The sequence below is a fragment of the Uranotaenia lowii genome, chromosome 2, assembly GCF_029784155.1.
Source record: "Uranotaenia lowii strain MFRU-FL chromosome 2, ASM2978415v1, whole genome shotgun sequence".
NCBI classification, from domain to species: domain Eukaryota; kingdom Metazoa; phylum Arthropoda; class Insecta; order Diptera; family Culicidae; genus Uranotaenia; species Uranotaenia lowii.
In genome coordinates, this window is record NC_073692.1 from 47,716,643 (window position 1) to 47,742,897 (window position 26,255).

The window sequence follows — 26,255 nt, forward strand, 5'->3', positions numbered from 1 at the left end:
CTGTTTTGTCGTGAAACAATCTATCAGCAGCAGAACCTACGAAAATTACCAGTATGGTCACAATGAACGCCTTCAAAATGATGTGGTCCTTACCTTACCATCCAATCGCATAATGCTCAACAGTGTTTCAACCTCGCATACTCCCCCGGGACTAGTGTCGGCTCTACTAGTCGGTTGAATTCACTCCACCAGTATGTTCGGCACCTGAGAAACATCACCAGCATCTGCGACAGGGGACAGGACCGCAACGCAGAAAATCATCCGGAGTCGTCAGGTTTCAACAGCCCACAGAGTCGCTGGGTATGCAAACTCATTGTCGAAGTCACACATTGTTTACCTTTGCCAACATCCATAGAACTTCGTTTCCACGGCTGGCTGTGAATCGATCCATCATTGCACGCAGAAAACAGCTACAAAACAAGATGAAAAATAACATCACACAAGCGCTTGCCAGTGACTAGCACCGACAGAAAATTGCATTGCGGTTGCAATTCTACGGAACAAGAAAGATAATGTATCTTGTTCTTACCTTAGCAGTTCCGGTTCCAACATCCAAAGCAGCAATCGACCAGAATCTACAGGCAAACAATTATTCCCCAGAAGTACTGACAACGTCGTCAGTTCCAGCTGCTCCAGTCCAGTGTTTCAGCTAAAATCAACCACCACCACACTAACTACACTACACTCACTTCAATACACAGTAGCAGAAAACAAGAATGTGCGAAAAAGTGAGCAAAACAAAACAGACAGTTATAGTTTACAGTTAGAAATTTTGCAGAGAATTGAAACACAAAAGCGATAACTGTAAACAAACACCGTTAGAATTTGCTTTGAAATGAAATTTCAAGGCGGGCGGCGTATGTTTGAGTGTAAACTCACCGCTCAAGGGTAAGGGAACGAGCTGTCACTTCCCGACGGGAATTTAGACCTACTCGAAAGCGATCTAAAGGAGCTTTCGGGAGAAATACGCTCTGTTCAGAACAGGGAGAAAATGCACACAGAGTAAAATTTATGCTATTTCTCAGTTCATATTGTACATGATCAAATTTGTAAATGTATTGATAGTAAATGATAGGGAACTTTGTTTTGTATTCAATTTCTCTATTTCGCCACTTTTTTAACAACACAGTTGAGAGCACAGTCCAAACTAATCACCCGCCGTGTTAAGTTCGCCAAAATAAAACCCCCCAATCGCTAATCGAAATAAAAGTTGTTGTGTTTGAAGTACAAATTCGCGAGTTTATCAATCGTGTCCGAATAGTGTTCCGGTGCCTAAACAAAGTGCTTTTAGCTGAACATTGTCTAAGCAACTTATTTGAGTTACATTACAAGATTTCAAAATCTATGAATTTTGTAAAAATCGATAGAGAAACGAGTGACGGTAGTTTTAGTTAGGAGTGTCAAATTGACACTCCAAAGACAGTGACGGTTTAAAATTTCCGGAATGAATTAGAGTTGATAGTGTCATAAGAAGAACTTTAGAATTGGAATCGGAATTTGTTTGTATTTTTGAATCAGAATAAGGAGTGTTTATTTTTAATTTGTTCCATTACTTACATGAATCATTAAGAGTTTTCCGTAAATTTATATCAAATATGGGTTTTGTAGGCTTAACCATTTTTTTTTTTGTACTCATGAAAATGCGAAGTAACGGCTATATTTCTTCGATGAAGTCAATAAATATTGTTTTATTGCCATCGTTTTCTACTTAATATGATTTTCATTGTGAAGAACTAATAAAACCGCATATTTAACTACATTTACCTTGAAACATTTGAAATTGTTTCGTCCATTCCATACCTGTGATAATAATCTCGCTATGAAACATCAAGTGGAATTTGAATGGCATTTAGGGCTGCAAATTTTAAACTGAGGGGTGCCTATATTAGAGAAGCTTAACAGCTCTTATCTTCACTCAGTTTAGTTTGGAACAGTGCATAATGCTTTTTCTGGTGTTAGTTGTTCTTCCAGTCTTGATCAATGGTACGGATTTATTTGACTAGTAATATCGCACGCAGATTTAACGGAAAACTAGGTTATGTTTGATCGTTTTAGTTTAACTCTTTATTAAACGATTTTATATTTTTTCATAAAAATCTGTTGAAAATAATGTGTACCTACATCAAGCATTTTCTTAACTTTATTACAAAAAACTGTTGCACATTTGTTACTTTGTTAAACAAAGGGTTAATGCGGATAGTTTCTGTTTGACCTGTACAAAGATATCGACGATTTTGTATGAACGATCATTATGGTTAGCGCATTAGTTATCACCACAGAGAGCAGGTGTACCAACTTTACAAAGTTTGAGCCCCTTACAATTTGTTTATTTGTTTTAAGGTTTCAAACTCAATTTTTTTTTATCAATCCTAAGCCGTTTCTGTGAATATCTTACTATAAAAGAGCCTTTTCTATCATCAATCTCACTATAAACTTATTTTTAAAATAATCTGATTGGTACCACAATAAACCAAAAAGATTACCAGTGGTTCCTTATTCCGAAAATTTAAATTTTTATCAATGTTTTCGGGAATCGCTCGTTCGAGATTTAATGTCTATTATCCGTGGAATTACTGCAACGTTTTCCATATTTTTTGTTATTATTTTCAGGTTCTCCTTTACAACAAATCGAGTCTTCGCAGGACGTGAAGCCAAAAATCGTTGGGGGTCATTTGATCAACATCACGGACGTTCCATGGCAGGTTTCGATTCAAATCTTCGGCTTCCACTTCTGTGGAGGTTCGATAGTGTCCGAAACCTGGATTCTCTCGGCAGCGCATTGTTTTACGATGGCTCCTAGATATTACACCGTGCGTGCTGGCTCTAACGCCAATGATGAAGGCGGTCAGGTTATTCAGGTGCTGTATTACTTATACCATCCGGAGAACATCGAATGGCAGGTTTCGTACGATTTGGTACTAGTCAAGTTGAAGCAAGAGCTACAGTTCCAAGAGAACGTTCAACCCATCGCGCTCAGTTCCGAAGAGCCAGCGATCGGAACGATGGGTTTGGTCTCGGGATGGGGGGAAACCTTCGATTCAGATGAATCATATGAACTTCTTCGTGCCGTCGAGGTACCGATAGTTGATCGCGAGACTTGTTCTGAAGCATACGTCGAATGGTGGGAAATCACTGACAGCGTGATCTGTGCTGGCAATATTGAGGTGGAAGGAATCGATGCATGTTACGGCGATATTGGAGGCCCTCTAGTTGTCGAAGGCAAGCTGATTGGTGTACTGTCGTTCGGCTATGGCTGTGGCCAGCTAGGCTTTCCTGGGGCCTACGGAAATGTGGCAGCTTCGTATGACTGGATAATGGAAACTACTAAAACCGCTGAAGTTTTGGTTTTGTCTTAAAACCTCTGTTGAATAACTTTAATCAATAAAAATATTTAATGCAAATGAACTTTTAGCGAAATTTCAAACATTTCGTCGAATACCACTCATCATAATTTGACCTCAGCGGCCATTTTGTTCCACCATCTCTTCATCTTTGTTGCATCCTGAGTCGTCCTACCATTCTTCTTCATCTTCTACTTGACAATTGTCCAATATTTTTTGATAGGGTGGAACTGAGGGCAGTGGGGTGGGTTGATTTCCTTTTTGACAAAATCCACCCCGTTGTCCCGATACCACTGTAGTACCTCTTTGCTGTAGTGGCAGCTTGCCAAATCTTTAGATTTAGATTTAGATTTATTTGTGTAAAACATCAACGAATCACATATTGATCCTAATGATAACCTAATAAAATAATAAATTAAAAACTACTTGAATCTACAAAGTTCTCGAACCATTGAAAATTTTCTTCGGAAAGTAGCCCTTAAAACGTCGAAGTCAAAGTACTCAGCGAAGCGGTTGAAAGTTCTCAAAATTCAGATTTTGGTTCCTTAATCCTCGGGGCCGCACACTGAGGGGAATAGCCTCCAGTAGCATAGGAGAGTCGATCCTCGACGCAAGGAGATCTGCTACGATTTAAGCACGTGCAGCGTTTCGACGATTTTGAAGCGTGTCTAAATAAATTAGGCGACAACGGTTTTCGTAACTGGGTAAACGAAACGGATCTAACCAGTTCAAGTGTCGTAGGCAATACCGTATAAAGCGCCGCTGGATAGCCTCTATTCATTCAGCTCCGATCTGGTAAAATGGGCACCAAACTGCAAATGCATATTCGTGTTTTGTGAATAACTTTTGAACGCATAGATGTAAATTGATGAAATTTTCAGTGAAGCTACCTAGAAGTGTAATGTATACGTGTACAGTGTAATGTATACGTGACGTTCTTAATTCCGAGCTTACCTCGCATTATTCAGTATTTCGATGTTACCGGAACGTTCAAACTAGTTCCTTCCTTCGTCTGTTAAGTCGTCTTTGCATTGTTTATCGGTTACGCTGAGTGATTCCAGCCCCTTGGAACAAGTGACTGTCACTTTGAAACTCCCGGAGTCCACGATTTATCTTTGTAGTATCTACATACGGCCATCTTCTCCTGCTGAAGTTTACTCGTTGCACGCTTCGGCTGTTCAGGAGATTTGCAACCTTTCTTCTGTAAACGACACAATCGTTGTTCTGGGGGACTATAATCTACCGGGACCTGTTTGGGTTTATGACGATGAACTAAACTGTTATATACCCACCAATGCATCGACCGAAGCTGAATCAACACTCATCGAAACGATGTTGGTTACTGGACTTAGTCAACTTAATCCTCTACGGAACGCAAATGACCATATTCTTGATCTCGCTTTCGTTAGTGACACTTGTGACATTGAAGTGAATGGAGGTTTCATTCAAGTCTTTTGAGACCAGATGCACACCACAAGCCTTTCGTGCTCTGTGTTACCATTAATAATAACTGTGACGCACACTCTCCAACAAACTACGGTGAATAAGAGTTCGACTTTGCAAGGTGTGACCATACTGTGTTGAATCAAAGTCTGTCTTGATCAACTGGCTTGAGTTACTCGGTGACAAATCAACGGATGACGCAACTGTGCTGTTTTACGAAAAGCTTTTCGACGTCATGAATAGGATCATCCCACGTAAGCGGAGACGTCTCAACACAACCAAACTTCCGTGGTGGTCTTCTGAACTTCGGCATCTTCGAAATATTGTACGCAAGGCTAGAAAGCGTTTTCTACGTTCCAAGTCCCAACAGGATAAAGAAAATCTAAAACAACTCGAAACTCGATACAACGACTGCCAAGCCGCATCTTTTCGTAGCTACATCGACCGAATAGAATTAAACCTGAAGGACAACCCATCTAGTTTCTGGACGTTTGTGAAGAACCGCAAGAACTGTATACCTGAGCAAATGAAGTACCGCGAATTGTCCGCTGATTCTTCCGAGGAATCGGCCAATCTGTTTGCCGACTTCTACAGCAGTGTGAACAATCCCAATTCACCTGAACTTTCTGATGGGAGCAGACAGGGCATTCCTACGCATGACATTACGCTACCATCCTTTAACTTTACGCAACGTGAGACCCTATCTGAGTTGGAGAAGCTGAACGTCAAAAAAAGGTCCTGGAACCGATCTACTTCCACCAGTATTCTTGAGGGAATGTGCAGAATCACTGAAGCTGCCTATTTGTCTGCTCTTTAATCGTTCTCTTCACGAACGGAAGTTTCCTGCCATATGGAAGACCGCCTCGATAACCCCGATACATAAATCCGGTTGTCGTAATTCCGTGGAAAATTACCGAGGAATTTCAATCCTGTGTTGCATAGCCAAAGTCTTTGAGAGCATGGTTCACTCGGTGCTCTATAAAGCCACTCGTCACTTGATCTCTGACTATCAACAAGGATTCTCTAAGAAGCGATCCACTGTGTCAAATCTGATGTGTTACACCAACTACCATCAACCGAAATCGACAAGTGGATGCAGTCTACTTTGACTTCAGTAAGGCTTTCGACAAAGTTCCTCATCGACTTGCCATTGAAAAGCTGGTTCACATGGGTCTTCTTCCTTGGATTACCGAATGGCTTCCATCGTATTTGACCGATCGAAGAGCGTCTGTAAAGATCAATACATCACGCTCGCGTATTTTTGATTTGACCTCAGGTGTCCCGCAAGGCGGGTATTCTAGGCCTTTTGATATTTGTTCTTTTTGTGAACGACCTGACTTTCCGTCTGAAATCCTGTATGCTGCTATATGCTGATGATCTTAAGATCTACAAAATAATCTCATCGGCTCTAGATTGCCACGCTCTTCAATCTGACATCGACGAGCTTCTCCTGTGGTGCTCCGAAATGGGATGCAGTTGAACATAAAAAAATGCAAGTCCATAACTTTTAGTCGCCGTCAGTCCAATGTCTGCTTCGAGTATAGTATCAACGGTACCAGCATCGATCAAGTCAGCTCCATGAATGGCGTCATCGTTGATAAAAAACTAACGTTCAGCGACCATATCAGTGCCATCACAGCGAAGGCTTTCTCTGTTCTTGGATTCGTAAGGCGCAATTCACAATCCTTTCAGGATGTATACACTCTTAAAGCTGTGTACTGTTCTTTTGTGAGAAGTGTATTGGAGTACGCCGCTTGTGTGTTGTCTCCTCACCATACATCTTGGAGTCTTCGAATCGAAAGAGTGCAGGTCACTTCCGTGGAACGACCCCATCAATCTTCCGGATTATGAGAGTCGGTGCATGTTGATAAATTTAGAAACTCTCTCTTCCAGACGTGTAAAACTTCAACGGCTTTTTGTGTTTGATCTGATTACCGGCATCGTGGATTGTGCAGCTCTACTTGATAAAGTATGCTTTCTTGCACCACCCAGACATCTGCGAGGAAGACTTTTAGCACTAGGCATGCACCGCACTACTTACGGACAGAATAATCCTCTGACCAGCTGTTTTCAGTGTTTTAATGTTGTGAACAATTTGTTTGATTTTAATGTGTCCAAAACGATGTTTAAACATAGGATCAAGAACCTTAGATATTAAGATCAGTCTGTGGGAGATCATTGACAATGTTTTGGGCAGAATCTAGAAAAATCCAGAAAAACTCCAGGGGAAGACCCAAAAATACCTGGAAATTAACCATGCGACCAAAATTCACATGGCAAATCGTTGAAGAAGTCCAAGATGATCCAATAGTAAGCTACAATTAGTATAAAAGTGAAGATGATTGATTCCATAAAGTGAGAGGAATATGAGAGGTTTTTTCATACTCAATCCAAAAATATGAATAAAGGAAGTGACAAAAAAGTAATTTTTTTTTTGTTTCGATTATAGTCGTTTTACCATCTTTATGGCATTCGCGACTTTATCAACGTTGCAGTTGGCGGAAAGTTATTGAAAAACTTATCCGGTACAACTGTGTTCGATGTTTACTCTTGGGCTCGAACTCACGGACATCTGCTCAGGAAGCAACTGACTTGCCAACTGAGCTATATCTCAAGCCCGACAAAAAAGTAAGATTTTCCTGACTGGTTCGTCTAACTGATTTACAAATAGGTCTGATTTCATTTCCTCAAAAAAAGGAAAGCTATGTTAAAAAATATGTTGTTTTTGTGCCGAAGGAGGACAAAAAGGTAAAATTTGTTATAACTTCCACCAAATTGAAAAATTAAGTTATTTTGAAAGTCAAGCTGCAGAGCGTCAGGAATCATCATTGGTAAATCAACAAAAAAAAACTCAATGTTTAATAACAAAAAATAACGAATATATTCGCCTGTTCAGAAAACATACTATTTTATTAATCTTGGGCTCCCAATTAACCACAAAGCTGTATAAAATAGCACTAATTTGGCATTTTAGTGCCATATAGAAAATGTCCTGCAGATACTGCTAGCTCTGTATTCAAAGTAAGGGCTGATTAAATGCCATAATTGGCCTGCAATTCAGGTTCTATACGGCCTATGGAAAGCTGTCAAAAAATTTTCAGTGGGTACAACCCACTGCAAAGTGGTCCAGAAATTAAATTTAGCGGAAAGCAATTATAAGCGTCTTTCCCTTTAGTTTGATGCATTCGATGCCATTTAGGGTGATCCTAGAAAAATCAGTTTTTCCCGGATATCTTTCCAATGTGATGTTTTATCAAAATCATTTTTGAGTAACATTTTAGATAATTACAATAAGCATCTTTTGTTGAAAACGGATTACAAAAATTTGTTTTTGTTTTGAAGTTATAAGGAAATATGTGTTGAAAAATAACTCCTTTGGAGCTTCAATAACTCCAAACGGACCAAGTCAAAAAAATTTTTGTTTATTGTATTTTGAAGTTAATGTTATATATCTGAAGTTATTTTTTTAGGATTACTGTTTTTAGGTGGTAGGAAATTAACGAAAAATCGCCTAAATCTGAATAAAAATAGAGGGAATTCGTACATTTATTCTTCAAGAACTCAGAAACTACAGGACCGATTGATGTGAAACTCGGCATGGAGTAGTTTTTTGAGCAAAATCATGATATCTATGTGTAGAATCTTCCAGATTTGCAATTGAAACAATTCGCACTTTAAACGCACAATAGATTTTATTGACCACTCAGTTCAACGTACGGAAAGCTAACTGATTTTATTCAAATAGATACACGCTTAACAAACAATATTCATTTATCCATTGCGGTACACACTTGCATTCACAGAACCAAAATTATTATTATTATAAACCAACTCTACATTCCTTCTCCAGTCTTTAAAAAAAAATAGTAGTCCATGCAATATGGAAAATTTTTCTCTGTCAGTCTATCAAGAATATCTGGCTGGCAATCTAGCATTACGTTTTGGGCGAGCCGAACGAGCAGAAGTGTTGATCGAATCCTCGCAAGTGTCTTCATCCTGGTCCGTTTGCCCGGTACCTGATTCTGGTAGAGGTATACCCCCGCTTCGTGATGGTCCTGCTGCCTGGGCTTCTGAAGAAGGATTCAAACTCAAGTCAGAACCTGCAAAGAAGACTAGGTCATTATTCATTGTTTAGGTATTGAAAAATAGATTAGTATTTATTGGATTAACCTAGACTTACAAAGTTTCTTTTTAGGTAGTAGCTCTTCAATACATTCCTGTTGATTTGGCCACTTGCGTAAATGTGATACCGGTCGGTGATATAAAACTCCTTCCTCATTTTGCACGACTGTGTCGGTTCCATTTCTTTCGACGACTTTAAATTTCTTGAGTTTGAATGTTGGTTCTAGTTTCCCGGTTTCGTAGTTTTTTAGCATAACAGTGTCACCAATTTCGATATCGGATAGTTTTGCTCGACGGCGTTTATCAGCATACAGCTTACCTTCCATTTTTTTTATTTGATCTTGGTCGCGTATCCCATCGTCTCGATATAAGTGAGGTTCCGTCCGCAATGATGGTAAAAGGTCTTTAACCGGCCGCCCCGTCATCAGTTCCATAGGCGCTTTTCCCGTCATCGAATGTGGCGTGGTATTGTACATATGAACATAATTTTTAAGTGCCTTCCGCCAATCCTCATTGGTTGCTTTAGCTATCTTTAAAGCTCTTAGGATGCCCCGGTTTTGACGTTCTACGAGGCCATTCATTTGTGGCCAGTAGGGAATCGTACGCACTAATCTTATATTTTTATTCAGGCAGTAGTTCCCAAATGCTTCGCTGCAAAAAGGTGGCCCATTATCACTCCGAATAGTTTCTGGGTACGTTTGTTCAGCGAAAATTCCTTCAAGGGCATCAATTGTTTTAGTAGCATCCGTGCCTTTCATCTCAATCACTTTCAAGAATCGGCTGTAATAATCAACTAAAACAAGAAACGTTGAAAACTCCTTCGCAGAAAAGAAATCTATCGCCAGTTCTTGCCAAGCCCTTTCTGGCATACTCTTTCGAAGCATTGGTTCTGGAGGCCCGTCTATTCTAACAGCAGCACATCCGACACATGTTTGTATTCGATCGACAACGTCATTATCCATGTAAGGCCACCAGAGTTTCTCTCTTAGAATTCTGCGCATAGTGACGATGCCTGGGTGGCCGCGATGAGCAATATCCAACGCCTTTGGTCTTAGAGATCTTGGTAATACTATGCGATCGTTTCTAACAATTATTTCATTAATGATACCAAGTTCTTTGGCGAATGCTGAGTAACGAACAAGACTCGGATGCTATTCTTGTGAACTTATAGATTTCATTACCTCGCTCAACGTTGCATCTTTAGAAGTTTCGTTTTTAATTTCCTCCAATGTAATTGCAGACATCCCCTCTCCTATGGCACACAGGAAATGCTCCGACGACTCATCGAAAGAGGTTTGTGATTCAGTACAAAGTCGTGATAAAATGTCCGATATGTTAGTTGATCCCGGGATATGTTTTATGTCAAAGGTATACGGTTGCAACCGAAGTGCCCAAGCTTCTGCTCGAGAACAAGCACGTTTACCATTTTGGTGCTTTCCTCCGAAAATGTACTCAAGAGTTTTGTGGTCGGTATACACTGTAAAGTTGGTGCCAAAAAGAAAGTGGTAAAACTTTTCTACCGCCCAGACGACGGCAAGTGCCTCACGCTGAGTTTGAGGGTAGACTCGTTCAGCCTTGGTTAGTCCCTTGGAAGCAAAGCTTATTATTCTTGGAACGTTTTGTATGTTTCGCTGTGTAAGTACGGCTCCGAGCCCCACGGGCGATGCATCTACATAGAGCTCTATAGGATCTTTTGGATCGAAAAATCCAAGTCGCCGCACAGTGTTTGATAGTTCGTAACGCAAATCGTTAAACGCTTTGGATTGATCTTCTCCAAACACATTGATTTCCCCTCGAACATATTTCCGCAAAGCTTCAGTTCTTGTTGACATGTTAGGAATGAAATGCCCCACAAAATTAATTAAGCCTAAAAAGCTTCTAACTTCTTCTTTAGTTTTTGGCATTTGGAAGTTTTTGATAGCGTTAATCTTTTCATCGGAAGGGCTGATACCTTTTGAACTAACCGTGAAACCAAGTATTTCTATTTCAGTCATTCTAAATGAGCATTTCTCTTCATTAAGCTTAGCATTGTTCTGTTCCAACACATGCAAAACTTCCTGCAGTCGAGAATCGTGCTCTTCTTTGGTTCTGCCCGCTACTATTATATCGTCGATATACACTATAACACCCTCAATACCGGCAAGCATTTCCGTCATAACGCGCTGAAAAATCTCCGGCGCGCAATTTATACCAAACATGAGTCTTTTGTATCTCATAAGCCCTCGGTTTGTCATAAATGTTGTGATTGGTCTTGAATCTGGGTGTAGCTCAATGTGGTGGTAAGCCGACGTAATATCTAATTTCGAGAAGACCTTAGCTCCATTTAGCTTATTCAAAAATGTATCTATTTTTGGTAGCGGGTAGTGCTCACGTTGTATTGCCTCGTTTGGATAACGCATGTTAATACAGAGCCTGATTTCTCCTTTAGCTTTCGGAACAATGACCATCGGAGAAATCCACTCCGGGGGTCCATTGGCCGGCTCGATTATATCCTGTTCTAACAAGTCTTTTATTTTCCTATCTACTTGTTCTTCTAAAGCCACTGGAATCCGCAAGTACGAGATTTTACGAGGAGGAACTGAGGGATCTATCGACAGTTTAACTTGGATATTCGGGAACTTTGGAAAGCTAGATGACTTCAACTCGACGTTCTGGACATCGAGGCCTATTTTGAGGACTTTTAAATCTTCCGCAGTACGTTTACTTAGCAAAGATTTGTGTGCCCCTTGAATTACGAAGAATTCAGCATAGCATTTTGGTTTATTATCGTTCACTGTGATCCATGCTTCGAAACTAACAAGTACCCTCAACGGCTGAGGACTGGCATATGCTGAAAATTGCTTTTCACATCCGAATCTTTTTTTGAAAATTATTGCATTATTTTTTAAAAGAGAAGACCAAACTTGTTCTGTAACTGTATTGATTGCCGATCCTGAATCGATCAAAAATTGCACTGGGAAGGTATCTATGAAGCAAACAATATTTTCGCTATTGCATGGTTTTTCCTGATAAGAGAACAGAATGAAATTAGGATTTGAATTTTGTCATTTATTTCAATAACTTAGTTCAATTTATGACGGCAGTATATAAACATAATTTGTATAGTAAAAGTGAATACTTATTAAAACTTTATTACTCTACCTTAGGTGACAAATCTCTTCTGTATTGACGAGCTGGATTGTATTCTGTTTGCTGATCCTCATTAACAGAGTTTGCTTCCTGTCTGCTTCTTGGCTTCTGGATTCTGTTATAAGCTCTTCGTCGTGATCTACATTGCTTTGCAAAATGCCCTCGGAAACCGCATTTATTACATTTTGCAATCCTAGCAGAACAGTCGCGAGATTCAGTATCATGTCTATCGGATCCACATCTCGAACACTCCGATTGGCTTTCCTGTCCGCTAAAGTTTCTCCGAGCATCAGAAAATTGGCCAGAGTTTGAATATCTCACACGGTTCCTTGCTCCTGACGTCCTCTGGATTGCTGATACATTTGATGTTTCCGCTTCATTTTTCAATGGATGCATACGTTCTTTTTGTATCGAGAGAATTTCCCGATTGATCGCATAGTTAATTAATTCATCCAAACTCATAGTATTTTCTAATCCTTTATCCCTGACGCGCTCGTCCCTTGCTCCCATTGTAACTTGTTGTAAGATTTCCTTTTCCTCTCTGTCGTGGAAATCGCACCGGTTAGCTTGTGTGCGGAGTCGCAGAATAAATTGATTGAATGACTCCCCGTAAGATTGTTTAAGTGCCCGGAAAACTTCAAGCTCAACTCGTTCGTTTCGCTTACCCACGAAGAAATGATTCAAGCGTTTAACTGCATTATCGTATTCAGGTATCTCCGAAGGCATCAATGGCACTTTTAAAGGTTCCGGATAAATTTCAGTTTGTACTGGTCTGCAGTTGTAGTAAAAGTGCTGAAGTTTCCGCCCCCCTCGGGCGAGTAAGTATAAAAGTTTCTCGTGTTGCGATTGAATTTGCTTTATTTCGAGAATAAGTTCGAAGGCCCGATGCCACTCTTCCCATTCCCGGCGGAGATCCGATGCATCTACTGCACCATTGAACGGTTCTAGTGGCCACTGATCCATCTGAAACAATAATTTGCTGCTAAATATTTGTTACTTTTTTTGTGATACGCTTACTATTTGCATTTATTTATCGAAAATAAAAAGAATCGTTCTTTGTTTGTTTCATTTGTTTTATTTGTACATCATATCCGGAGAAATTTACTTGTTTTCTATTTCAATTTCAATTTGGAACTCATAACCTCAATAAGCAATCCTTCTCATCTTCCTTAATAACGCATTTATTTGCAAAGTGATTTGTCCAATAATATGACACTTTCAGCTCTACGGAAATCAATTCCGGACTTGCTTTCACTGCTCTTCAGTTTTCTAACTGGACTTGCATATTCTTACGCTTCGGTTGAAAATAACCGGACTCGCATAGCTCTACAGAATTAAATTCCGGACTTGCTTTATCTGCTCTTCGGTTTTCTCGACCGGACTAGCATTTGGTTCCTTCCGCCACGAAAATATTCTAACTCACCAAATTTAAATTTTCTTACAGTGCTACGGTTAATCGAACCGGACTCACTTTTTCATAGGCTCTTCGGTTTCCGACCGGACTTTATTCAATTCGCCATTTTGTTTTATTTCATAACTTTCAAGGTTTTGCCGTTTTAGACTCTTCGCGACAGAATAACTGAAAAAAATATTTAGCCTAGAAGACTCACCTTGTTCTATCCTACCGGCTGCGCCAAATTGTAGAATCTTCCAGATTTGCAATTGAAACAATTCGCACTTTAAACGCACAATAGATTTTATTGACCACTCAGTTCAACGTACGGAAAGCTAACTGATTTTATTCAAATAGATACACGCTTAACAAACAATATTCAATTATCCATTGCGGTACACACTTGCATTCACAGAACCAAAATTATTATTATTATAAACCAACTCTACACTATCACCCTTATTCTCGTTTACGGCGTATCTGCCGTTCGTTCGAACGGATACTTTCGATCGAATTCGAAAAAGGTATTCTTGTTTTCGTACGAATGTGATACGTTTGATTCTGGTGTTGCCTGATTAACTTCGAAATTTCGAGGCAGCCCTGATGTGTGAAAATGACAGTTTTAGATATGTTGTGATAGAAATTTGTTTATTTGAAGAACAGAAAACCAGATCAGCAATCGTCGAGGATTCCGATGCCAATTCCATCGCCAGCAGCAGCAACGAACGCCTCCCGATATCAAAGCTGTGCCGTAAATGGTGTGTCTCCGGTTACAAGAAAGTGTCCTCATAGTCAGAGGATAGTGAGAATAGTGCCACTTCGATTGCTTCTGCTGCAGTAAAGTTCCCACACCGGAAGGGAAGATGATTGCGAGTCTCAAATAAAAATTTGATCATTTTTTTTTTACAAAAATGCTAATAAAAGCCACATAAATTGTATTGTTTTGAATCTTAATCGTTCTTAACTTTCATACGCCTTATGTCCGCAGCTTCAGACTTCCGTTTGTTTGCCGGTGGTATAAAAACAAAATCGCCCGAACAAATTTAACCAACGATAGTTTTCGCAATATTTTGCATAACATCAACCTGCACCGATAATGTTTGTATAATCAAATTGTATTTTTCATTTCTGTCTTATTTCCTCCAATTTAACTATTTCCCCTACTTCAATAACATATATATTTTGCATGGAGTTAAACGGCACCTTTTGCTTTAAACGCCTTCCGTTCGCAACATAAGACTTGCGTTTGTCAGGCGGTAGAAAAAATACGTTCGATCGAAAACCAGAATGCCTTGTTTCGTTCGTACGAGCTATGTTCGAAAAATCGAACTGTTCTCATTCGTTCGAACGAAAACGAGAATAGAAAGTTGGCTAACTTTCGAACGAATGTCGTTCGATCGAAAACGAGAATAAGAGTGTATGGAGTTTTGAGTTCGTCACAATCAAGGAAGAGAGGGCTCCCATACAAAATAATCGTTAAATACGTTGAAAAGCGGTGAAATTCAATCCATTGACAAGTGATTATCATCAAGTGTTGTGAAAATGCATACATTTACAAGTCCAGATACTTTGAAGTACACAAAGGCCCCTCCCGCCAAAGAAAAGGGTGGTCCCCATCCACCCCATATAAGGAAAACACCAGGTAATCCTTATCAGGAAACAAACAAGACAATTTGAATCGAATAAAAATGCGATTTTTTATAACATAAAATAACCCTGTGTAGGAAACACATAAGGTTTGTCTAGTGTTTTTTTACTAATGGATGGAGACCCCCTAACATTTTATTGTTCGAAAAATTATAAATTGATTAAAGGTTATTAAAACGCATGGTTTGATGAGCATTTTTCCTTGAGACACCATTTGTCTATATCTTAGAGTCTCTTCGTAATAAATTTTGTCACGTGTTCCGTTCTGGACAACTGTGCATTCTTCACTCAAAAAACTACTCCATGCCGAGCTTCACATCAATCTGTCCAGTTGTTTCTGAGTTCTTGAAAAACAAATGTACAAATTCTTTCTATTTTTATACTGATTTCGGCTATTTTTTTTTTGTAAATATTCTACAACGATTAAAATCATTAATCAAATCATTAGGGGGTTTAAATAAGGGGTAAATATTTAAAAAAAAAATAGTTCAAAAATAAAAAAGTTGTCAAAAGTAGGAACGTTTACAGTACTACAGTACAGTACGTGAAAAAAAAAAAGTAGTGCTGCCGATAGAAAAAGGAATCCGAAAAACAGTTAAAACATCACTAGAACTGGCTCAGCAAAAGGAAAGTTTCTCCAGAGCCATGCGGTCTAGACTTTTTGTCCGATTGGGAAGCACGTGCTTTACCAATTCATCGGGTTGGATCTAGAACGCACCTTTGAAGCTTTCCATAAAAAAAAGCCTTTGGCTTAATTTCAACACCTGTAAATTTTCTTCTACTAAGCATCTGCTTTATCTATCCGTCATTTCATTCCAATCTTTAATTCTTCTATCAAGATTTTTTCATCATAACGTTCACCACAATGCCATTAAACCAGCATTTAATAATTAATCAACGATGACTAATCGTTAAAAAAAACTCCATGAATTCCGCAAAACGAAAATGGCTGAATCAGGAATTTGACAAAAGGTAACTGCCTAGGTTTTTTGAAACACGAGGTTCTTCGACTTTCACAGTAAGTAGGCGAGGAGTGAGCGGGGCTCTCAATGAGTTTGTTTACAAAAATAAGATTATTTGCTCAGCTTTTCTTTGGTTTGTTGGTAAACAAACTCCATGAGATCCACAGTTGCAGAGCCAAAATGGCTGAATCGAGAATTTGATATTCGGTAACACCTTGGTAACACCTACCATATACAAAGGGCTTACACGAAATTATTGCGACATAAACAAGGCATAACTTTTTTACCATTGCTGGGTAGAAATCAACCAAATTTTGCGCACTTTCTAATTGATGTTTATTGTTTACATGCTGTCAAGTAGTGATTTTCGATTCAACGAAAATGGAGATGAACTAACGCGAGTCGAGAGAACAAATTCTTTCCAAACACCTGAAATTTCTTAATTTGTCGCACCGGCAGTTGAGAAAAATGATGAACATTCACCATTCAACCTTCTCTTGAGTGTTGAAGCGATTCCAGGGATGGTTGACGTTGGACCACGGCAAAGGAGCTGGAGGAAAACCGGGACCGGAGAACAAAAAGACGGTGAAAGAAGAAAGGTGAAGCGGAATAATAAAGCTAATCCCAACGTCTTAAGTCGTGATTTGGCTGAAATTATCGGCATGTCGTAGAGCTACTTCAAGAATGCAAAGAAGAGAGTTGGACTACATACATACAAGGTACAGAACTTCTCAAACGTGATGAGCGACAAAAATCGACGGCTAAAACTCGGGCACGGAAGCTCTACGAGAAGATGCTGAGGTGACGACTTTGGACGACGAAACGTATATGAAAGCCGATATCAGCAAATTCTGGGGTTGGAGTATTTCACCGGAAAGTGCGATGTTGACTCTGTTGTGGTATGAGCCTACTTGGTTGAATGATTCAACTGAATCAAAGCAATCGAAAGATTCCTTTTAATTCAACCACGGTAAATGAAAAGTTCATATACCAGTATTTCGATAGCAACTTACTACCTTCTTCAATCGAAAACGTTCACTGAAGAAGGTAGTAAGTTGTTATCTAAATACTGGTATATGCACTTTTCATTTACCGTGGATGAATTAAAAGGAATCTTTCGATTGCTTTGATTCAGCAATGTTGACGAAAAATTTAAGAACAAAAAAAATGTCGTAGTTCGCCTTCAAATATCTCGTTTGGCAGGCCATCTGCTCTTGCGGATTGAGAAGTGAGCCTTCCGCGACAAAGGGCACAGTAAATGGCGCGATCTACAAATCTGAGTACCTCGAGAAGCGCTTTTTGCCGTTCTTGCAGCAGCACGGCGAAGCTGCGCTATTTTGGTCAGATTTGGCATCAAGTCACTATTCTAAAGATTTCCTGAAATGGTATGAGTCCAATTCTGTGCATATTTTTTCCAAAGGACATGAACCCGCCAAACTGTCTTGAGCTGAGTCCGCTGGAGCATTATTGGGCAATAATGAAGCGGGAACTTCGAAAGAGCAAGAAGACAGTCAAAGACGAAAAGGAAAAGGTAAGAAAACGGTAAAAACTGAGAAACTACTACCGGATGACACTGTAAAGACTTTGATGGAGGACATCAAGCGAAAATGGGTTCAATTTTATACTCAAGGCTCCATCGATAAACTTTTCTTTTGATTCTTGGAGTAAATATATATATTTTATATATACTCTAGAATTTATGTTTGATTTAAACATTCTAAGAAAATTGACATTACATTTTCGCTGTCGCAATAATTTCGTGTTCGCCCTTTACACACCTTGGCCAAGACAATAGACACATTCCACCGTGACGTGAAATCGCTTTTCCTGACTTTTCAGCACTGTTATCATTCTAGAAGTCAACCAATTTACTTGAAAAAGAAAAAAATTGTAGCAAACCGTCGCAAATTGAATTACCTTCAAAATGAACATAATTTGGTCATTTTAAAATTTAAGTTGTTTTTGTTGTGATTAATTACTTTTGTGACGTGAATTCACGCTAGAATTACCCATTTCCGACTTAAGAACATACATCTTTGATTTCCTGTTCTCTCTGTGGAAATAGAATATTGGTGTCTTCGAATGAGTTGTAAAGAAAACAATTACCCACAATTTGATGTACGTAGCTTTTCGATTGAACAACAACGAACGAAGTTATGCTTATTTGAAGTTGTGACGTGAATTCACGCAGTTCAAACAGAACAGGGTAGTTGACTGAATTCACGTCACGAATATAAAGTTATACCTGTGGTTATACTGAACCATTCTTTGGAGCCTTCAAATTTCATGTACACTTTCAAAAACGATATTCTGTTGTTCCGACTTTAAAAATCATTAATTTTCATTATCAGCACCTAACTTTTTCCTTATTTTGATTGGCACTTAAATAGCAACATATTGAGGGATCATATGTTAAAATTACTACTGTCTTCATTTAAAGATTCAACAAAAAAAATTTTTTAATTTTTTTTCAATCTTTTTGTATTTTTATTTCAAAATAATGAACTTTTAAAAAAAAATCAATTAAATAATGCTCGATTTGTAAAAATCCGACCATCTGGAGGGTCAAAACAGCTTTCAGAGCACATTTTTCATATAAAATTTAACAAAAAACATATTTTGTGACGTGAATTCACTCATTCGCGCTGTTGTAACTCAGCTAGATTTCAACCGATTTCTATAAATTTTAGAGTTTTGGAATCCTCTTATCATTTTCAAAGAAAATCTCATTTTTTTATTTAAAAAAAAGTCAGAGTTTTCTCGTAAAATTAAAAACTTCCCTTTTTTTGTGACGTGAATTCACTCATTTGCGACTGTTTTTGTTCGCTTTTCAAACCAACTACATTGGATATAAACAAGATCTTTTTTCTACAAAATGAAGCCGTGTTTTTTGGCTTCTGAACATACTAAAAATATTTCCAAAAAAAAAATCATCCATATATTAAAATTAATGATTTTGTAAAAGTTGTCAAAAACACCACTTTTTTCAACAAAAAAACTGATTTTCAAAATCATCTAAAGCATGTGTAAAAAAACTTTTTTCTCTTTTTTCCGTTGGTTTTGTGTAATTTGAATTATCAAAATTATGAACAATTTTGAGATTTTTTGATACGCGAACGGATAAAAATCACTTTTGAGCGGTACAAGCGCGTGGAATGTGTCAATAGTAGCTAAACAAAGAAACAAAAGCTATAACAGACGCGTTTGACATAAGATGACTTTTCAATCCGATAGCATTTAAGGAATTAAAATAAGATTGCGAAGAGAAGTTATAGCATAAGTTTTGCAGTTGAGGGTGGAACACATTCCAGAATTGACCATTGAAGACTCTATGTGGGTTTAGGAAATATGGTCACTGCTACAGTCAAGTGTTGTATACTTGAAAATATGTTTGTATTCGATTATTGCTATTTCTTTATTATAATTGATTATGGTTACTCAACAACCAAAGTTCAAGCGGTCTTGGTAGATTCCATTATCCAGTCATACGCAGCTGCCACATTTCCGTAGACACCGGGAAAACCTCGCAGGCCACAGCCAAAGCCCCATGACACTACACCAACTAGCTTGCCTTCGACAACTAGGGGGCCTCCACTGTCGCCGTAACATGCACCGATTCCTTCCACCTCAATATTGCCCGCACAGATCTCGTTGTCAGTGATTTCCCACCAATTGACGTATGCTTCATAACAAGTCTCACGATCAACTATCAGTACCTCGGCGGCACGAAGAAATTCAGTTGATTCATTTTCAGCAAAGGTGTCACCCCATCCCGAGACCAAACCCATCGATCCGTCAGCTGGCTCTTCTGAACTCAGAGCAATGGGCTGAACGTTCTCTTGAAATTGTAGCTCTTGCTTCAACTTGACCAGTGCCAAATCGAACGAAATCGTGTAATCGATGTTCTCCGGATGAATTATGTAATACAGCACTTGAATTAACTGACCACCTTCATCATTGGCGTTAGAGCCAGCACGCACGGTGTAATATCTAGGACCCTTCGTAAAACAATGCGCTGCTGAGAGAATCCAGATTTCGGACACTATCGAACCTCCACAGAGGTGGGAGCCGTAGATTTGAACCGAAACCTGCCATGGAACGTCCGTTATGTTGATCAAATGACCCCCTACGATCAGTGACTCTACATCCTGCGTAGACTCGATTTGTTGTAATGGAGAACCTGAAAATAATTTTATGAAAAAATATGAAAACGTTACAGTAATTCCACAAATAATAAACATCCAATTTCGGACGAATGATTCCTGAAAACATTGGTATAAATTTTCGGAATAAGAAACTTGTGGTAATCTTTTAGGTTATCATGGTGCCCGACATCATATTCACAATAAAATTTATAGTGACATCTACTGAAAGGTCGAAGAAACATTTTTACAGCAAGAGGTACTCACAGAAATTTTAGGAAAGGCTAAGGATAAATAGAATATCAAGATTTAACCTTCAGGTCGATATTTTCACCCCAAAATTGAAGCGGAGCTCAAACGTAGTAGAGTTGGTACGACTGCTATCTGTGGTGATAACTTATGCGATAAATATAGTGATCGCCGATGCCTTTAAACAACTAAAACAGAAACTATCCGCATAAACACTTAGTTGAACAAAGTAACAAATGTGCAAAGAGATGTGTATTCAGATTGTGGAAAATCATATTTAAAACATAGAATCTCAATGTACACAATATTTCCTATTTTTAGGAAAAATGAAAAATCTTTAAATGGAGGGTGAAATAAAAAGATCAAATAAAGCTAAACTATTTTTAAAAATTTACGTTCGATATTTCAAATCAAATGAATCCGTACCATTGATCAAAACTGGAAGAACAACTAACACCAGAAAAAGCATTATGCGCTATTCCAAACAAAACTGAGTGAATTTAAGAGCTGTCAAGCTGCACTTATATACCTTGTTCAGAAAATTTTGCAGCCCTAAATTCCATTCAAATTCCACTTGATGTACTCACAGCAGGGCCGAGTCATCAACTGTATGTATGTTTGGAAGTAGTATTTCAATTGTTTCAAGGTAAACGTAGTAAAATTTGCGGTTTTACTATTTCTTCTCAAAGGAAATCTTGTAAATCACCTTAAGTTGAAAACGATGACAACGAGGAAACGGAAACGGAAATTCAATCAAATCAAGAAAAAAAAGGTGAAATAACTTCCGTCTTCTTAAATTTGTTTTATGGTCTTTCAATCTTTCAGATATTTGATTTTTTATCGAAGTTTTCATAAATTACTTCAAACTTTATTTATTTCTCCCTTAGGGTTTTTTTTGAAATTTGACAAAAGTGACAAAAGAAGAAATTGATATTTGTTCCAGCCCAATTAAAAAGTTAAAAAAGGAACATCAAAATCTTAAACCGTGTATGGCGACCGTGAAAATTGTTTCTTTTCCGACTATTGAAAAGCCTACCAATATTCTTATTTATGAATTCAACGCGAAAATAGAAACCATCCAAACAATCACTATGTTTGTTCACCGGGATCGAAACATTTATGCGCATCATTGTCCTCGCACAATCACATTTTCCAAAGTGGCTTCAATTTATTAAACGATTCCCGTTAGTGCGACACTATATGGTCTATGAATTATTGAAGAGGAAAACTGTCTTGCGGATTGTGTTGGCATCTTTTGTATCATTTTAAAAGTAAATGTACTAAACTCTGGTTTTTACATTTTATCATTCTTTGCTGCATTAAAATTGTATTTTGTTAACCTTTTATTAAAAAAAAATTGAAAAAAAAATCGAACAATGAGTGATATTTTTAGTTCACGGCGACTTTAAAGCCAGATACCTTTAGACATAAGGTTCCGTCTTGCAGAATATAGACCATGCATTTCCGTGTTGTTTATGAATGCTTTTCAACTAATCATAATTCTTCGCCACAATTGGCACAAACGATGATAATCCCATCCGTTTACCTGAATGGTTTGTCTAGACAAATATCAATAAATCAATGAGCGTTTCTAATGGATTTGGATCGGGTCGTTGATTCGTTCAACGGGAATCAATTTGATTAAAAAAAAACTTCGTTTTGAGAATAAATCAATTAATACATAAATCAAATATTTAAAAGATATTTCTAAAACCCGATGAAAATTAATCGTAATTCGTTTCAAAGTAAACTTGATTGAATATCACAAAAACAGTTTTTTTTTCATTAACAAGAATGGAACAACAACAACTAAGAAGTAAATTCGGATCCAAAAAAATTAAAGCCATATTAATGATTTCGAAACATAAATAATGCAATGAGTATGAAAATAGATTGTGGAACAAGAAGTTGTTGAAAAAGACAATAATCTGATGGATTCAAAGTATAATAAGCTACCGCATTTTTGGACTGGTGATTAATTATCATTTATTACGCCTTGATTGACAGTAATCCATTTCAAGGCATGTTGCACTCAATCGCGGTCTATTGATTCTCGTGATATGCGTGGTATGAACGAAATTGGTTCAATAGGATGTGTTATTTTATTTGAAGTTTAACCGTTTAAAAAAATATTCGAATTAAGGATTTGTGATAAGCAGTGTTCGGCACAAAAACGCTAATCCGCTAATCGCTAATGAATCCGCTAACTTTTTGTTAGCGGTTTAATTTTGCCGCTAAGTTTTGATTGAGCTAGCGAATTGAAAAGTTTCGCTATTTTTGGGTTCCGCTAATTGAAGACCGCTAACTCCCATTATATTTCAAACTCACGAATTTTTACTAATTTCTTATGGTGTTTTGGAGGAACGCGTACTGAAGTCAGACGATAGAAGTGTTTTCATTCATCTCACACACCAGCTGAGTGCCACACAAATTAACTTCTCATCTCCTAAAGCACTTCTCTCCGCAACTTCAATAGAAGAAGAACCCAATTACATAAAAATAGTAATAATTTGTTTTTAACTTCCTTCGATCAGCTTATTGATTTTTAAATGGTTAAGATATTTACTTTTGAAATGTTTTTTTTACAAATTCTGCAGATCAGTTAATTTAAACATAAGATAATATAACCATAGAACTAATTGGAATTGTTTAACTGGCCATTGGCATTAGACTGAGTGAATTGGGATTATTTTTCAAATTTTCTCAAACCCTGAGGTCTAAAAAGCTTAGTTTCAGTTCAATACTAATCGACGACTTTTGCAGAATTTGACAAAAAAAAAATGTCGATGATCGTGACTTAGTATTTCTTCAGACAATCGAGTCCTAGCGTGTTGAATGCAAGAATGTCTTTAAGCATTGAGGGCATTATTCAAAAAATCATAGATGAGTTTTGAACTAAAACATAGGGTTTTAGATCTTTAGATCAGGGTGTGAGAATTTCCAAGACCCCAAATCGACTCAGTCTAAATAGTTAATTTAGCCTCCGATTAAAGTACAGAGAATTCAGTTAAAATAGAACTGCTCCCATCGTAAGAAATATAGATTTCTATCTTGAAAGTTTGAAAAAGATAAAAACTAATGAAACATAATAAAACAAACTGGACTGCGTGAAGTATTTGAACCAAAAGAAATAAGATTCAGCCAAAATTTATTCTAAAAAATTGGTGTTTATAATGTTGTTGCTAGAAGTTTAAATTAACTTTATTTGTATTTTCCGGTGTAACATATGTAGTGTAAACCCAAATAACATGAAATTAAGAAAAAAAAACAAAAATACCTATTTTTTTATGTACGTTTTTTGGACAACAGTTAGCGGTTAGCGATTAGCGCTTTAAGTTTAAGTGATAACTTTTCCAGCACATTTAGCGGTTTAAATTAGCGAACGTTAACTTTGAGTGAGTTAGCGATTTAACTAGCGGCGCTAATTTTTCTATTAGCGATGCCGAACACTGGTGATAAGTAAAATTAGAACACGAAAGCATGTATTACTAAATTTTACTACAAATAAATTCTAAATTCTAAATTCTTGAATTCTGGACCTGGTTGAGAAATGAAAACGAAAAACCTGGAATGATACTTATCCCATCTGTAGTCTGGACAAAATATTCTTTATGTGAAATACAAATTTCAAAGTTGTTTTGATAGCTTTTGCAGAAGTTTTCTGTGAATTCTTAAGATGTTTCATACGACGTAATGGGAAAACGAAAGAGTTAGAATCATAACTTTACCATAATTAAAAACACATTCAACAATCTGGGAAATTTGAAATTTTTCTAATTTAGCTCAAATAAGAGAAAAATTTTACACGTTGAACAACAAATTCAATCGATTATTTTGTTCTTGCCAGTTCGGCCATTTATTTCCGAAGGCAATAATTTCTTCAATTTTGAGAATTAAACTCCAAATAGTCAAATTTGTTTTGAAACACAAAACTATAAAAAGTTTTGATAGAAATAAATTAAATAGTATTGGTTTCAGTGATGCAATAGAGTTATCTTTATTTTTTTTTCGGGATTTTGAAGAGTTATCTTTATTCAAATTTCGTCAGTCTAGTCATTATATTACTACACAATTCATGAGCGATTGCTATTGCCGCACTTTCCACTTATCACATTCCCTATCCAGAAAAATACTTATTTCTGAATGATTAAACGAGAAACTACTCATTTCTGTTAGAATATTCTGAGTTATCCACTCAGAATATCTGGCAACACTGTTGAGTTACCACCCAGTTTGAATCGTTCAGGTTTACCGTGTGATGATTTAGACATTTGTACTGTGCTTATCATCATCATATGTCATCAAGAATCATCGATTTATTATTCAATTGCGAATTGGCGCTAAGAGAACAAACCCAAAACAAACTGTTCTGTTTCTTCGACGGCGGTTGCTTCTGGATCGAACAGATCCTCATCGATTGGCCTCCGGATTGGCCTCCCCCTCATGTAGATTTTTTCCAAGTAACCTTTTCACCGTAGTTTCGGGAAATTACTTGATCTTAAAAGGGGTTTAAAAATAAGTGTTAATAAGCAAGTCAGAAATTTGGCTCGCCTCCGACGGAATTTAATTCTCAAACACGCTATGTTTGAGAAATTTTGTTTTACAACACTATATGATATTCAAGAATTGAAACTAATTTCTAATTTTATATTTCGATTTGCAATTCAATTACCCTTTTGAATTAAAATTCTAAACTTGACATAAAAAAACCTTAACTCTTCTTTAGAGGGGGTGTTATTAAGAAGCGTAGCTAAACAAGAACAGAGTTTGAAACGAACCAATTTAACTTCAAAAGTAAATCATCAAATGTCGAATACTGGTTTTATACATCGACAAATTAGACACCATGTAACTGGCGTTTACCTCTTACGATGGTCCAAAGAATGTACAAAACAAATCAAAAATCTAATATTTATCCTCTAATACATTACTTAAAATTTTGAATTAAAAAAAATCGTTTTTGTTATCATAAATGTTATGCTGATAAGAAATAATCTTCAAGAAACCAATTTCAGCCCCAATGAAATTTTTTTCTTGTTCATCTCAATGCTCAACATCACATTTAAAACGTTTTGATGAATTACACAAGGCCACAAAATTTACATTTTTCCGAGGTGCAATAAATTTTAAACTTAGTTTTGACTAAGTTGTGCCCTAAATCTAAATATGAAATTTTCTTATCAGCTTTTGATATTGAAATAACTTTTGAAAATAGGTTAAATTATTTAGAAAAATTCAGCACTTTTTTGAGAGAACTTTTAAAAAAACACATCTAACATTTGAAAATAAAAGCTTTAAATCAATTATCAATTTTTCTCAAGACTTTCAGTAATTTTGAGTTCATCGGAAATAGTTATAGAAGTTTTCTATTTGTTTGCATTTCCTCATTCAACGTATTTTAAAGAAATTTTCAAGCTAATTGAATTTTTGGTATTTTTTATACATACATCTAATCGTTTTTCAGGTTCCAAAAAATTTCCTTAATGAAATAAAGTTTTTTTACTATCTGCATAGTTGTCGAAAATACTTGTACCTAATGATAGTACTAAATTCAAAAAAAAAACTGTTGAATTTAACTTTTTCGATCATGCATCATCATCATCATCATCAAAATATCATTCCTTAATTGTATGAAGAATAACAAATAAAATCAGATTCCGATTTTTCTTAAATGTAGGTTTTATATTTTATCAGTAATCAATGATTGATTTTACTTAAAACTAAATGTGATAGTTCAAATTCGACAAATGATTCGAGTTCAGGACGATAAAATCTACCAATTCAATTATTAAAACATAAGCACTAAATTGTTTCTCCTTTGAGTTAT

The 26,255-nt window shown here is 37.1% G+C and overlaps 4 protein-coding genes across 4 annotated transcripts; 3 read left to right on the top strand and 1 right to left on the bottom strand.

Annotated features, from left to right (window-relative positions):
* The first annotated feature begins 1,928 nt into the window (after positions 1–1,928).
* On the top strand, positions 1,929–4,799 carry LOC129741359 (trypsin-7-like). The gene is made up of 3 exons (XM_055733083.1): positions 1,929–1,983; positions 2,611–3,344; positions 4,341–4,799. Exons 1-3 carry the CDS (start codon positions 1,941–1,943, stop codon positions 4,797–4,799), a joined length of 1,236 nt encoding a protein of 411 aa, XP_055589058.1. The 5' UTR covers positions 1,929–1,940.
* A 220-nt stretch (positions 4,800–5,019) lies between these two features.
* Positions 5,020–5,893, top strand: LOC129741360 (uncharacterized). Its single transcript, XM_055733084.1, has 2 exons — positions 5,020–5,476; positions 5,547–5,893. The coding sequence occupies exons 1-2, from the start codon at positions 5,020–5,022 to the stop codon at positions 5,891–5,893; spliced, it is 804 nt and encodes a 267-aa protein (XP_055589059.1).
* Positions 5,894–6,254: 361 nt separating this feature from the next.
* Positions 6,255–6,635, top strand: LOC129741361 (uncharacterized). Its single transcript, XM_055733085.1, has one exon. It carries the CDS (start codon positions 6,255–6,257, stop codon positions 6,633–6,635), a length of 381 nt encoding a protein of 126 aa, XP_055589060.1.
* A 12,854-nt stretch (positions 6,636–19,489) lies between these two features.
* Positions 19,490–24,873, bottom strand: LOC129741362 (trypsin-2-like). The gene is made up of 2 exons (XM_055733086.1): positions 24,783–24,873; positions 19,490–20,217 (listed from the first exon to the last, which is right to left on the bottom strand). Exons 1-2 carry the CDS (start codon positions 24,871–24,873, stop codon positions 19,490–19,492), a joined length of 819 nt encoding a protein of 272 aa, XP_055589061.1.
* Positions 24,874–26,255: the final 1,382 nt, after the last annotated feature.